Source organism: Cervus elaphus, chromosome 5 (genome assembly GCF_910594005.1).
Source record: "Cervus elaphus chromosome 5, mCerEla1.1, whole genome shotgun sequence".
Lineage (NCBI taxonomy): Eukaryota > Metazoa > Chordata > Mammalia > Artiodactyla > Cervidae > Cervus > Cervus elaphus.
The window spans coordinates 78,274,062-78,288,985 of NC_057819.1; the positions used below are offsets into that span (position 1 = coordinate 78,274,062).

The 14,924-nt window shown below is 41.2% G+C and overlaps 2 protein-coding genes across 2 annotated transcripts in view; one reads left to right on the top strand and one right to left on the bottom strand.

Annotated features, from left to right (window-relative positions):
* The window catches only part of TOM1L1 (target of myb1 like 1 membrane trafficking protein), a 61,427-nt gene extending 53,080 nt beyond the window's left edge, over positions 1 to 8,347 (top strand). Inside the window, 6 exon segments of the mRNA XM_043902716.1 lie at positions 1,101 to 1,152; positions 2,783 to 2,888; positions 3,441 to 3,522; positions 7,079 to 7,106; positions 7,108 to 7,144; positions 7,730 to 8,347. Of these exon segments, the coding sequence (XP_043758651.1) occupies positions 1,101 to 1,152; positions 2,783 to 2,888; positions 3,441 to 3,522; positions 7,079 to 7,106; positions 7,108 to 7,143 (304 nt within the window). The 3' untranslated portion in view covers position 7,144; positions 7,730 to 8,347.
* A 225-nt stretch (positions 8,348 to 8,572) lies between these two features.
* Positions 8,573 to 14,892, bottom strand: LOC122694242 (cytochrome c oxidase assembly protein COX11, mitochondrial). Its single transcript, XM_043902717.1, has 4 exons — positions 14,542 to 14,892; positions 11,467 to 11,622; positions 9,618 to 9,743; positions 8,573 to 9,233 (listed from the first exon to the last, which is right to left on the bottom strand). Exons 1-4 carry the CDS (start codon positions 14,890 to 14,892, stop codon positions 9,018 to 9,020), a joined length of 849 nt encoding a protein of 282 aa, XP_043758652.1. The 3' UTR covers positions 8,573 to 9,017.
* Between the last annotated feature and the right edge of the window lie 32 nt (positions 14,893 to 14,924).

Here is a 14,924-nt window from a genome sequence, read left to right on the forward strand (position 1 = left end):
CCCACACGTGTGCCACCCAGTCGTCACTGTACGGCCTGGACAGCAGGCTGTGTGTTCATCTCTCAACATCTTAGCATTGATTGGGATCAGCCATGGATGATCATGGATCAGGGTGTAAGCCCAGGATCTCATAAACAGCTTTGAGGTCATTTTCCTGAATTCCTCCATCTTCGCTCTCTTGGGATTCCCTTTTCCGTCTCTCCAGTCAGAAAGCTGTAAGTTTGCTGTCATGCGTTTCCGTGACTGTGCGTGTATTGGGGACCGAACGGCAGGCTAGAAGGATAAAAGAAACAGTTTGCCTCCTCCTCTTGGGCTGATCACAGCTGCCCTCTCAGAGGTCTAAAGCCCTATCGGGCCCCGTGCCGCTGCGGTCCCCGCGGCCACTGTGGGATTGCCCGGGGGTCAGAGAGACGAAGAGGAAGACAGGGACGAGGCTTGCCCTGCACACTCTGGGCACTCAGGTTCCCTTTCCTGCTCCTTGAGTGAGAAGGAGCGTCTTCTCCTGGAGCGCTGTACATCCTCACTGTCCATTTGGGCTGTAGGCTGCCCTGCGTGCCAGTTCAGAGATACTCAGAGGGGCAGAACATGGTAACTTCACCAACAATTCATTGATACTCCAATTCAAGTCTTCTTTCCCAATTAGCCTGTAATGTACCTTGCAGTTCTCAGATATTTATTCCATGCCTTCTGTCCAGATTTTATAGTTGCATTTGGTGAAAGAGACAGGGCAAGTGTGTTTACTCCAACTTCACACTGTCCCCACGTCCTAAGCTCCGCTCTGCCTTGCCTTTCATCCTTTAGAAGTGGTGGGGTGGCAGCTACTCCTGCGAAGACTGAAGGCTCTGCTCTGACCGATAGAGTGTGTGCGCCAGGGTCTCGGGCTGCCGCTGCCCCGCAGTGGTGCTCTGTCCTCATTCTCTTCGGTGTTTGGGCATTATAACCTGGTGGGCACCAACACCACTGGCAATTGTTCTGTGAAATTAATACTTCTGTGCAGTCTGAAGGTGCATTTTGGATATTGTTTTTAGACCAGGAAGGTCATCTTTATGCATTGTGTTTTCACTGTAGGGTAATCATGCTGTATTGTCACACTGTCCTAGGTTTGCCCAAAGGACCAGCCAAAACCTCGCCTCAAGTCATACATACGAGAGTGTAAGTAATGAAGGCCTTCCTGGGCAGTGCCCCCAAGGAGCAGATTATCATGCTAAAATGGAGCTCCGAGTCCTTAATTCGCACATTCTGCTCAAAATTTCTTCATAAGGTGTTAATGAAGCCCTTGTGAGGGCTTTTCCTTGTTGCCTCTTTAATCTTTTAAGATAGGTATAGTCTCACTTCCATTAGGAAGATAGTAAAGGATCCGAATTCCCTTGGAACTCTTTCTGTTTGCTGTCTTTGCTCTCTTTCCTCCCGTCCTCCGAGGGACTTCAGACAAGTTCTCCTCTCAGCCGCCCCAGGGGCTGAGCTCTTGGCGAGGTCACCAGAGACCTCCCGATGACTGACTGGTCCTGCAGAGCTCAGAGCTCACCCGACCTGGTCAGCAGCTGAGAGTCGGTCACCCCTCCTGTCTGCACACGAGCTTTCAGACACCGCTCCCTTCCAGCTCTCCACTGCTCTCTTCTGCACCCCTTTGCTGACCTCTTCTCCTCCACCGGCCTCTCAGTGTTGGAGACCCCGGGAGTCAGGCCTCAGATTTGTCTGCCCACATTCTTTCCTCTCTGGTCTTTTGGTCTCCTATCATGAAATACCACTCAGACTCTGAGCACTTACAAGTTGTTTCCAGTCCATACCCCTTCCCCGCATGCAGAACTCACATTTCCATCTTCCACTTCACATCTCCCCTTGCTTTCTTTCAGCCTCAACTCCCGATTTGCTCCTCCTGCCGTCTTCCCCATTCTGCAAATGACCACTGTTTCTGTTGCTCAGGTCAAAGACCTTGGGAAACTGTGCTTGACCTCTACCATTTTACCTCTGCCTTCAAAATATATCTGTTACCAGCCACTTCCTCCCACCTCCCCTTTACATCCCGGTGCAAGCTGCATCAGATGGATACTGCGGTGGCCTCCTGCAGGGCTGCCCTGTTCCAGCCTCCGCCTCCCTCTCCACCCCCACCCCATCATACAATCTGTTCTCCGAACAGAAACCAGAGCAATCTTTTTTTAAAAGTAAAGTTTATGTTACTCATTTGCTCTAAAGCCACCTGTGGTTTTCTGACTCCACTTTACTCAATAAAAGCTGCTCTGACCTCTCCCATGGCCTCTGCAGCTGTGCATCCGGCCCCCTCCCTTGGCCTACTCTGCTTCAGCTGCACTGGCTCTGCCTGCTTCAGAGCATATGACCTGTGTCCCCTCAGATAATCGCAGGACCCACAGGGCTCTGGTCCGTGTCCCCAGTGGTGAGGCATTCTCCTGACCAGTTCTGACAGATACGCTTTTTTGTACTTAATGGTTTTGCCTCTTTGAGGCCAAGGTTTTATATTCAGTGTGAGACAGGAGACTCTGGACTGAGCCATACATTCCTGGTTTTTGGTTTTTTTTAAGCAATATATTTTATTTAAGTTTACATTTTATATGAGAATTAAGGTGCAGGGGGCATGAAACCAGGCAGAAAAGCAGTAGGTTTTGTAAGGGGATATTAGGTTAAAAACTAAAATAATAGCTAATCATTAGTAATTCTTATCTGATTGAGAATATATGGTTCTTGGGATAGTGCCACTTGGAAGGCTAGGAATCAAAATCATAAAAGCTTAGAATGTTTATTTGAACGTGTGCTCTGCTCTCCTCAGTTTCTGGAACATTCAAATTCAGTATTACTGCAGCCAGTTAGCCTACAGACCATTCCAGCAACACCATCAAACCAGAGACTGCCACCTCTGCCCAGCAATCATCCAGGTACTTAAGACCTTATTATTTGCACCAAATAAGGAAATTTATGAGAATAGATGGGTCTGCTAGAGATTTATTGGTAACTAAAAACAGACAGTTGTTGTCATCTGTCACTAAGTCACGTTCGACTCTGCAACCCCATGGACTGTAGCCCGTCGGGTTCCTCTGTCCGTGGGGATTCCCAGGCAAGAATGTTGGAGTGGGTTGCCATGCCCTTCTCCAGGGTGTCTTTCCGATCCAGGCACATCTCCTGCATTGGCAAGTGGATTCTTGACCGCTGAGCCTTAAGGGAAGCCCCGTGACTAACCTCAGGAGACTGGGGATGCTTGTGTTGCCCTGAAGACTGTATTCTGAGTGCTGCAGTGAATGAACCTTTAGTCTGAGTTTGGCCATCTGTAGACTTGCTGTAGCCGGCAGCAGCACAGGGACACCAGTGTGCTTGCTTCTGGTTGTCAGGTGTTCGTTAGCATCTTCTGTTTGAAGTCAGAGTCGTAGAGAGAGTATCACTTGTGTGTATCTCCCCAAAAAGCACAGTGTGTTTCTTTTTGTTGCCTACAGCGATGACAAAGAATGACCTCCAGCCACCCAGTTACTGTGAAGTAATGGAGTTTGACCCCTTAGCTCCTGCTGTCACCACAGAGTAAGTCATTTACAAAAGGATTATTCTTTTGTCTTGGTTCCCTTTGGTGGCAGAGCTCACAGGGTTTGGTTATACATTTAACTTTGTTTAGGCCTTTGCAGAAATCAATGACCTTATATAAAAGTGACCTATGAGATTTTGTGGTGGTTGTTGCTCTTAATGTTGGTCTTGTCATTCTTGGCCTTGTGACTTAAAAACACTGGGGTTGCACACTAAGAAATAAGCAGAACCATCATGTGCATGAGTGTATTCCTTATAGATGCCTTGGAAGAAAGTCAGATTCTCTCCAGCTTGAGAAGGGCACTATTCACTGATTGATGGCTTAAGTACCATGTTCATGGGATATTTTAGTTGTTCTTTGACTGATGCCAAAGAAAACTTACATAGGAACTTGTTTTTAGTCTTCACTACCTATGACAACAGTGTGCTTATTAATGTAAAAATCACTTTTTAACTCGGACTCCTTAAAGCAACATTATTTTGTGATTTCATATTGGTCAAGTATATATAAATATTTATGGGATGGTAGCCTCATTAGTGGAGTAGGAAATGGCAACCCACTCTAATATTCTTGCCTGGAGAATTCCATGGACAGAGGTGCCTGGTGAGCTACAGTTTGTGGGGTCACAGAGTCAGACACAACTGAGCATGCACACACAGGCTCATTAGTTTTAATATATTTTGACTAACTGAAAGTTACCTCCAAAATTGTTTAAAATGATTAAAGCGTTTTTATAGAAATCATTATTTAGAAACTAGCAGCCTGCAGGCTGTATCTTGCCTGCAACTGTTTTGTTTGACCTACGTGAATTTTAAATATGCACGTAAAAATTAATTGCCAAGTTAAAAGGTGGGATATTTCACTATCTGAACCTCTGGATGCTTGATATGACAACAATGCCAGGCCTGCATTTTTACATGCTAGCAATAGTTTGGGGCTGCGCTGTCTCAGTTCACCAGGCCCCCCACATACCTTCATCTGATCTGCCTGACATGTGTAGGCATTTGAGGTTTTGACCCCAACCCCCTGGTTCACACCCTCAGTGTAGTGATGTTTTGGAATGATTTATAAGTGAATGAAGTGGGCCGGCAGAACCTGTCTCATCTTAAAGAGGCAGCCACTATACAGTCCCAGGCTTATTATGATAAGCTTAGGAGTTCATTATTTTTTCCTAACAGGATTGTGAAACTTTCATTCTGCTTGATAAAATATCACTGAATATGTTAGTGGTTTAAGGAATTACAGACTGGTTAAACTAGGTATGCTTGTTTCTCCAAGCAAATAGGAAGCAGATTATTATAATCTAGTTAATTATGAGATAGTTGTAAGTAGATGTGGTGCCGCAGGAGATATTAAAAGTAAGAAATAGCAAGAAGCTGGAGAGCTGAAGTTTTGGAACTTCCTACCACTTTGAAAGCTCATGACACTTTCAGACTGTGGTGCTGGAGAAGACTTTTGAGAGTCCTTTGGACAGCAAGGAGATCAGACCAGTCAATTCTAAAGGAAATCAACCCTGAATATTCATTGGAAGGACTGATGCTGAAGCCCCAAAACTTTGGCCACCTGATGCAAAGAGCTGACTCACTGGAAAAGACCCTGATGCTGGGAAAGATTGAGGACAGGAGGAGAAGAAGGCAGGAGAGGATGAGATGGTTACATAGAATCACCAACTCAATGGATATGAACTTGAGCAAACTGTGGGAGATTCTGGAGGACAGGGAAGCCTGCATGCTGCAGTCCATGGGGTCACAAAGAGTTGGACACGACTTCAGGACTGAAGAAGCACCACCACCACTATAGTTCTTACTTTCTAGGTGGTAGCGTGTCTCAGTATCTTTAAATGTTCCATGAGATCCAGGGAACTTCTCCCTAAGGAAAAGCATAAAGTCTTACATGAAAGTCCTGGGATTATCACATCACCGGTTATCCATGAAGCCCAGGTTAAGAATTTCTACTCCAGCAGAACATAAGAGTATGGTACTTATGAATATACATATACATACACAATTCACTCATTTGACAAATGACTGAAAATTAACTATGTACAAGGGAAAATGATTGGTGCCTAGTTTATCATGTTGAACCTTACGGAGGGCAAATCTAATAAGGAGGCAGAAATTAAATCAGCAGGCAAACATGTATTTGCAGTTTGTGTTAACAGTATGAAAGATACTGACTTGACAATATGTAACAGAAAGAACTGATTTAATTGGGGGCTGGAGAAAGCCTGAGAAGTGACATCCAAATTAAGACCTGCAGTTTTTAGTGTAGTGACAAGTTTGGGAATCAGTGTTGCAGGCCCAGTGGGAGAGAGAAATGGAAAAGTCAAGAGAAAAGAGAATAACAGGAAACCTATATTACCAGATGTGGAAATCTCAGTTTGGAAACAAAAAGAAGGGAGTGCACAACTGGGATGAACATTGCTGAAGACAGACAAGGACTCAACACTAGATAATGGACTAAGTAACAGATCATCATGAGTGATTCAGTAGAAGTTGACAGGGACAGAGGCAAATTTCAGTGCATTAAAAAGGGATGAAGAAGACAGTGCACAGGTAACTTACAAAGAAACTTAAAACACGAAGGGTGTGGGGAAAGTGGTCTGGCAGCTAGAATATTACTGAGGCAATTAAGTAGACGTGGGATAAAGGACTATTATTTTATAAAATAGGAGATGCTGGAACATCTGTGAATCCTGAGGTAGAGAATAAGAAGTTGAAGATTTAGAGAGGGAGACTGAGTGAAATGTTTAAGAAGCCAGGGGTCAATAGATAGGATCATAAAAGTAGATGATGGTGCAGATGAAAACAGACTTGAAGATTTGGTGATGGGAACATCAGGTTTCCACGTAAAGACATTTAATTTATTAAGATATGAGGTTTTTCTGACTGAGAGGAGGGGCGTCAGATTTGAGTAGAGTGAAGGAGGAAAATGAAAGACAAAACAGAGAAACATTAGAATTTCTGGACCACGCTGGCACTTCTTGAAGTTGGTGATTATGTCTTCAAAGTGCTTTATGAGATTTTTTTTCTTAGTCATGTGTTGCTATACTGTGTATATTAATGCCATATTTGTAGGTATAGATATTTTCTATCTGTAGACATATGTTAAGACAAATGAAGACTATCACAGAAAAATGACTATGTACAAAGTACAAAGATGACTGGTTAAATAAGCTAGAATATTAATTTCTAATGTTTTTAAGCCAGGGAAAGCTGAACAATTTTTGCTTTTTTTTTTTAAAGCAGAAAGCAAGCTGTCCAAATTTGAGCCATATTTCTAATTATAAGACGGTTATACAAGATACATATTTAAGACGGTTATACAAGATACATATTTGTAAGATGCATGGGAACAGCAGCATTAGGATCTAAAATAGTTTTTATAATGTAAGCTTCAGGGCAGAGACCTTTGTTTTTATTTATTGATAGAGCCTCAACACCTACAAGGGCACCAGATTTTTGCTTTAAGATGGCAGTTAAAAGCCAAAATAGTACATTGAAATTGATCTATAACCATATTTATCAATTTACCATGATGGCGTGTTTGTTTCAGAGCTATTTATGAAGACATTGATGTTCACCCACCACAAAGGAACTCAAAGTCACAGTGATTGTTGAGGTAAAAGACTTCAACTCACACACCTTCCATCCCACATGATTTTAGTGTAACTGTCACTTTCTACATTTATTATTTACATTTTGTAAGGGCCGTCTCAGTCTGGCAGTTTGATGAGTGAAGTATTACACAAGTTCCTATGGCACTCAAATTGTAATGATCAATGAGATAGATTCTTTGTGACCATGTTAGCTAAAAATTATAAATCTTGGGAATGCAGAAATTGGTTTATGGTATAAAAATATTAATGCTAACAAAAACAGCTGATCAATAAAAAATTCTTAGCACTAGAATCAGATTTGTCTTCTATGTGCAGTTAATACTTGCTGACTGGGACTGGTAGAACCCATTTATTGTTAATCTAGGTTGGTCTCGATTCTGTTGCTTTACTAATCATTCCATTTATTTACTAATAAATGCACACAGCCACCAGTAACCTATTAATCATATTTATTCCCTTCACACTTCCCTCGTGGAAGCAGTATGTACTACTTTCCCACCTTTTCTCTACTTGACTGTGGCTGTCTAATTATCAAGGACTGGGGAAAGAGGAAAGGATGGAGATCATTGCCTCTTCTTTTATTCCAGGTGGAAACGGATGACCAGTTCACTGGCAGTGTTATGGGTGCCAATTTTCCAAAAGGGGGACCCTGTCCAGCTTTGAGACCCAGAAGTTAAGACCTTCCCAAACCTCAAAACCACAGTGGAACATTTTTCCTCTGCATTAACGTGGTTTAGACAGAAGAGTCACAGTTCCAGAGTAACATATATGGTTTCTGACAGCAGCTTGAGCTTTATCTCAGAAGAACTTGGTTGTGACATATATTCCCTTAAAACTTACGCAGAACAAAAGTTCATGGTACTTAGGCCAACCAGGTTAAGTGCAGCACCTTGTGTTTTCACAGGCCTTCCTACATTTAGGATCATCACAGGAGATGGGGCAAGAGTGGATGAAGACTGTTTCAGGACAAAATAATTGTTAGTAAGTGAAAGCACGACTGTATTATTCAGGAAGAATACTTCAGTGCCTTTATTTAACTAAAGTTGAATGTAAAAGTCAATTTGCACTTCTTTATAAATAACACTCTTATTTAGAATTATAAGTTGTGAAAGCTTTGATGATTGTAGTTTATATTTCAGGTACCCTCAAGAGGTCACCGGATTCTACATTGGTTGCCTTTAAATACAATTCTTTGTAACACTAAATGGTCATTTTTGTCTTTTTGGAAGAAAGTCTACTGGAAAACATTCAGGATAACTTGTACTTTCCTTGTCATAAATTAAATTAATGACAAATGAACTACTATTAAAACAGTTCAAGAACTTTTTTTTTTTCCAGAAGAACTGATGTTAGTAAATCTTCACAATCCCACTTACAATTTAAAATCTGGGGACTTGGAATTATCACAAGAAATGCTGGAAGCCTACTAGATATACTTAATGCATTTTATTTAAATTTCACGGTACCAGAATTTCAAAGTACTTATTTAGTACTCTGAATGTAAAATAGCTCTAGATTTTAAAGGGAAAATACAGTCAGATTTGAAATCAAAATGTAGTCTTTGGGTAAGCTGTTAGGGCTCAGTGATTACTCTTTCATTTTGAGCTTTTAAAATAGTGAGTGTTTGTGATGAAAATAACCATTTGAGAAATAATAATAAAAAGTTTATTGCTACATGTACGAAGTGCTGATAACCTACAAGGGGAGCTGAACCATCAAATTTCTGCCAACATACATGGTTTTGAACTCATACATTCTAAGTAGGATAAATGAGTTGGGAAGAAAAGAACCATCAGTACATAACATTTAAAACAGAAGGCTTTATATTATTTTAAATACTTCTCTGAGACGACAAGGTACATGATTTTTTAAAAATCACAAATTTGAAGGAGGACTTAATTGGTGATTTGAATTATAGCCTGGGAGTGGCAACTTATGCCCCTCCTTTGCTTCAAAAAAAGTGTAAGAAAGAGTGATGAGATCAACATTCACCATTCTTGGATCTTCAGCAAATTCAGGATCAATGTAGAAAAATACTGGCATATCTACTTCCTCTTGTGGATTAAGCCTTTGTTCTTCAAAGCAGAAGCACTAAAAGTTATAGAAAAGTATTCATTAATTAGTATTTCTATTCTGCTACCTAGAATAGAAACTATGCTTCATTTATTGGCTTTAATAAGCATACTGTTAATTATAATCTGTAAATTCTATGATAGGATACAGCATCTTTCATCTGAGTTTTGCTTTCAAAGATCGAGAATCAACAAATTCTTCTAATCTTAAAAAAACAGATATCCATATAGTTTGGCTCTCAACCTCTGCATAATTATTATAAGCAATGAAAAAATGGTTTGAAGTTTAAAATAAATGAACTTTGAAAAATTTGTATCTTCTAAAAAAACACTGCAATAAATTTAGTACCAAACAATCTCATGTACTTTTATCACATTCTGTAACATTTGCATTTAGTTATACCTGTATTTTATTGAAGTACTGTCCAGCTTCAAATGGTACAACATTGTATGTAGAAATTCCGATTACTGGTTTGTCAGTAGGATTCTTAGCTTTATAAAATGCCAGTGCTGTCTCTCCTGGCACTACCTGTTTTAAGGAAAATACACAGTATCAACACTTTAAATCTTACAAATCTGCATTCCATAGTAAATTATAGTCATTATTTTCATTTCAGACCTTAATACCTAACCTAATTTTAACAGTCAGCAAAATAAATTGTGAATGCTACCCAAGAATATTTGATCTTCAAATGTTACTTGCATGTCAGTGGAGAACCATTGCTCTATTACACATACTTATTACGGATTGTTCTCTTGTATGTCTGAAGTCTTCAAGTGATAATCTGCAGATGAAGTTATTTAAAATGTGTCCAAGAACAGCCAAGTCTAACTTCTTAACATGTATCCCTGAATATTATATAAATTGATTAAAGATTCTTTTTAGAAAAAGGCTTCCCTTTTCTGGTGACCCAGACGGTAAAGAATTTGCCTGCAATGCAGGAGACCTGGATTTGATCCCTGGGTTGGAAAGATCCCCTGGAGAGAGAAATGGCTACCCACTCTAGTATTCTTGCTTGGAGAATTCCATGGACAGAGCGGCATGGCAGGCTACATACAGTCCACGGGGCTGCAAAGAGTTGGACATGACTGAGCGACTTTCATTTCACTTTTTAGAGAACGTTACCAACCTTAAACTTAGTTTACAACCAGAGTAAATTATATGTATAACCAAAGTAAAACTGACTAAATAGAAATTTTATTTAGCCAAAAAGCACTAATACTGTTCTTTTGAGAGAAAATAATGGATAAAATAAATCACAAGCTTTAAAAGTATTTGGACACTGACTAGTGTCCAAAGGATGCTCTGTCACATGTACCAGATTAGTCACTAATACCTTGTAGACTACTATGTGACTGGAATTAATACTCAGAACCACAATCTTTAACACCCTCAATCACTGAAGAGATTCAGTCAGGATTACTAACCTGGGAAAGCACTAACATTCATAGTTTTCCAGTAAGAGTTACAATTAAACTTTTCTGGCTATTCCTCAGTTCATGAGGTAATTTCAGTTAAATCCTCTAGGTAAGACGTTAGGCAGCTTTTAAGGTGCATAGTCTTTCTGAGCTAGACTATAACTTTTTAGCATGATTACTTCAAAAATCCTTAAATTTATTTTAAGAGAGAGGGCTATTTTGATGTAAATCAGCAACTACTTTCCAGTGTAACCAATGTTTTTCAACAGTTTGCTATATCATCTCTACCTGGGGTAAATAAGTTTAAGTGCCAGTCACTCAGTTGTGTCTGACTCTTTGAAATCCCAGTGACTGTAGCCCGCCAGGCTCCTCTGTTCATGGGATTCTCCAGGCAAGAAAGAATACCAGAATGGGTAGCCATTCCCTTCTTCAGGGGATCTTCCCGACCCAAGGATCAAGCCCGGGTCTCCTGCACTGCAGACATATTTTTTAATGTCTGATACACCAGGACAGCTGTTCCTACTCTCAAGACTGGTGACCAGAGAACTTTTTAGTGAACTCTTAATATGATTCTAATAAAAATAAGACATTTCCCATTGCTCCAAAGTGACTTTTATTATGATGCCATGTAACTTAAAAGAATATTTTGTTACATTAGGGGCAGTGCACTGTCAAAAAGTAGTCTGTGGGAATGAAAGAATTACAGTAATGGAATCTGTCAGTATTTTGAAATTAAGTTTAGATGAGTGTTTCCTAAGTTGTGAAACAGTAAGTGATGAAAGAATCTTTAAATTGGAAAAAACAATCTTCTAAGCATTGCTTTAAGCACTTACATATATTTCTGTTTGCTGAGGTCTAAAGTTCCACTGGAGACTTGCATGCACATCTGCATTAAAGGTGATTTTAATGATGCGATCCTTAACAGGTACCATGTTTTCAATCTGGTCTGATGCATGACCTGCTACTGCTGATCCTCCAAGTCCAGTAGTCTAGGAAAAGATAACAAGGCATAATATGCTAAACAAAAGTACAGTAGTTTTAGGTACTGATGACCTATTTACTGGATGAAACGAAATCTAAAAACAATAATCCAGTAGCAGCAAGGTTTACATACTATCACTGACCATTTTCCTATGAATGTGCTAATGATTTGACCACTTTTTGGGTGTCAATGGTCTATATATGTTAAAGTCATATTTTTCTGTAATCACCTGGTTGTCAAAATGATCAAAAATGAATCATGTGAAAGAGAATGGATTCTCCACTGATACCAGAGCTCTGAATTTTTAGCTGAACTTTTCACTAAACATCTTAGTTTATGACATTTTTGCTATTGCTAGTATTTCATAACTATTATTAATAGAAATAAAATATACCCACAATGCTGTCATTTCAATAAAACGATTTAATTCCATTTTCCACACTCTTATCTGGTCCTTTTCTGTATCAAAACTTTTAGTGTACAGATTAATTTGTAGATTTACTTCTATAGTCTGCTTTCCTCAAGCATCGTTAAGTACTTATTTTGCCATGTTGGTAAAATGTTTCTGTAAATGTTTTCTGTATTTTTTGGTACTGTACAGCTTTTACATAGGTATCATCAGTTAATCAGAGAACCTGATCTCTTTGGCCACTCATGGACTAATCATAAGGCATCAGGATAATCTGTGTCTGACACTTCTTGCCTATCTTCATTGCCGTTACTTATTTCCTTATCAGAGATGCTTAAAAAAAAATCCTTACTTCCAGGGTCATCATTCTTCTGATGCTTGAGGTTGCCAGAATTCTGGTCTCCGGATAATTAATCTGTTACTATACTGGGAAAAAAATACCAAATTTGAGGCTATGGAAGACTCCCAGCAAAACACAGTACTACTAACTTAGCTTGTTAAACAAGTCAACCAGCTTCACTAAACTACCACGAATTATGAAACTACATTACAACCCTACAAGACACATCAGAGGGCAAGCCTTTATACCCTTGTTTAATCAGAGAGCAAGCCTATTCTTGTGTTCAAGAAGGCTACGTTTTAAGATGTAGCTTATTTCTGAAGAACCTGAGTCACTTGAATGTCTTCTTTCTGATAGTCTTTGACTACAGTCTTCAAATTAGTAACTGGTAATTTCCAAAATTAAACAAGAAAAGAAAAAGGCCCTGAAAAGAAAATGTCCTGTGCTCCAGTCTAGTTCTGTCACTGAGTAGCTCCCAAAACTAAGTTTTACTTTCTTTGGGCTACACTTTCTATACTCATAAAATGAGCTTGGTGTATGAAGTGGTTTACATAATCCCTTATTTTGGACTCTAAAGTTCTGTGATTCCAAAAATTAAAGGAGATGTTCTTTTGGAAATGTCACTACTGAACATCCAACTGTGATTTAAATTTAGGATTGCAAACCACAATAGATTTTTACTTTCCTGCCCTGCACTTTCACCCATGTGAATGAAATTTGTCATTCATTTCAGTTTGTGGCAGGGTTTCTCAATCTTGGCACTAATGACATTTTGAATAGGATAATTCTTTGGGTTTTTTTGGTGGGGGTGGGGGAGGGGTCTATTCTCTGCAGTGCTGGACATTAAGCAGCATCCCTTAACCTCTACCCACTAGGTAGCACCCTCCCCCTTCACCTCCCAGGTTGTGGCAACTAAAATGTCTTTAGATATTGTTAAATATTCCCTGGAAAATAAAATCAACCACCCACTTCCCCCTGTCCATGCCCCGTGGTTTGGGGAGATCTACACTAGATGTTTTGGATTCAGTTCTGTTTACGATTTCATCAATGGTAGTTTTGGGATTCATGCTTGGTCCAGGCTAGCTTGTGATGAACATTAACTCACATTCTACACTCATCCTCCAGCAATCAAGCCACTGCCCCTTCCCTTATAAATTCTGATATTAAGAGACTAAAAAGTCCTTTAGATTCCAGTTTCATTATTATTGGTGATTCCGATGTAGAACAAAGTTTGGGAACTCTCTATTACTCACTTAGTGAATGTGTAGCTGTCATTCACGGCATGGTTTTAAAACAGAAATTCCTGGACCCTACCCAGGTCTCCTAATCAGAATCTCTGAGGTAGGGAAACCCTGATACGTTTAAAAAAGTTCCACAGGTGACCTAATGCCAAAAGCAGCTTAAGAACTTGGCAGAACATGTATATGTAACAGGTGAAGAGCCCTGTGCCTGCGGTTCTCAAACATTAGTCTGCATCAAGGTCTGCTAGGGAACTTACTAAAATACCCGTTGCTGGCTCCCCAGAGTTCCTGATTATACAGTTCTGGAGTTGGAGCCAACAATCTGTACTCAACTTCCCCTCTCAGGTAATGATGCTGCTGCTCGTGGGAGGGTCTGCACTTTGAAAACCATTGCACTAGAGTTTCTGATCTAAAAGGGAGCCCGGCGGAAGGACATTACAGTTTCATATTAACAAGGAGAAAAGCTTCTAAGTCCTAAATCATGTATACAAAGTCCTAAATCACAGTAGTTTGTACAGATAAAAACTACTCCCAGTTTAACCAGAAGTAGCAAGCAAACTCCCGTTTCCAGGGTTAAGCTTTGCACAGAACCTGTATATGTTTCAGAGGGAATGAACATAAATACATTTTAAAAGCAGACGTGTGAGCAGCAGGAGATTGCTGGATACAGAAGTATAGGCTGCAGACCTTTCGGGTGGTAGCTCTGAGATCAGGGAATTTCACTCGGCAGTGGGGTATGGGCAAGAACACAAGAGCTCGAGTTGGGCCGGCAACTCTGTCACTAGCTTTCTTGATGAACTTCAAGGCCCGTTTTCCTCTGGGAGGTAATATTCGGACAGTCCTCCCACCGGGCCCCGCGGAGCCTCGCGGTCTACGGAGCCGCCCCGGCCCTCCGCCCCTCCAGAAGGGCCGCCCGGCGGGCCGCGCCAGCCCTACCTGGCAGTAGAGCCGGTAAAGGGGCACGGCGGCGTAGGACGCTCCCAGCATGCCCACCGCCGCCGCGGCCACGTAGGTGAGGACCGTCTTGTTACGCCGCCGCCAGTCCTCCTCCTGCGAGCGCGTATAGGGGTTCGTGCTCTTCGGCCGCCGAAGCGGCTGCTCCGCCAGGCTCGGGCGCCTCCATGTCCCGAGCCGCCTCAGCCCCTGCTCAGTACCCGCCGGTCCGCTCCTCCCCGGCCTGAGACACGGCTCTGTCCTCTCGGCAGCCCGGGTTGGGCGCCCAAGGTGGCTCCAAGGCCACCCGCAGAATACAACGCGTCTCCAAGCCGGACGCCAGAGCCCTCCCATGACGCCCAGAAAGCGCGCCCGCCTGTCAGGGG

What these genes read in the sequence shown, in the direction of transcription:
- LOC122694242 (XM_043902717.1), bottom strand. Translation starts at nt 14,892, where the DNA reads ATGGGAGGGCTCTGGCGTCCGGCTTGGAGACGCGTTGTATTCTGCGGG. An exon ending in CTCAGCAAACAGAAATATAT is followed by an intron (nt 9,744 to 11,466) that starts GTAAGTGCTTAA and finishes TCCTTAAAACAG; the next exon opens with GTAGTGCCAGGAGAGACAGC. An exon ending in AGTACTTCAATAAAATACAG is followed by an intron (nt 9,234 to 9,617) that starts GTATAACTAAAT and finishes TATAACTTTTAG; the next exon opens with TGCTTCTGCTTTGAAGAACA.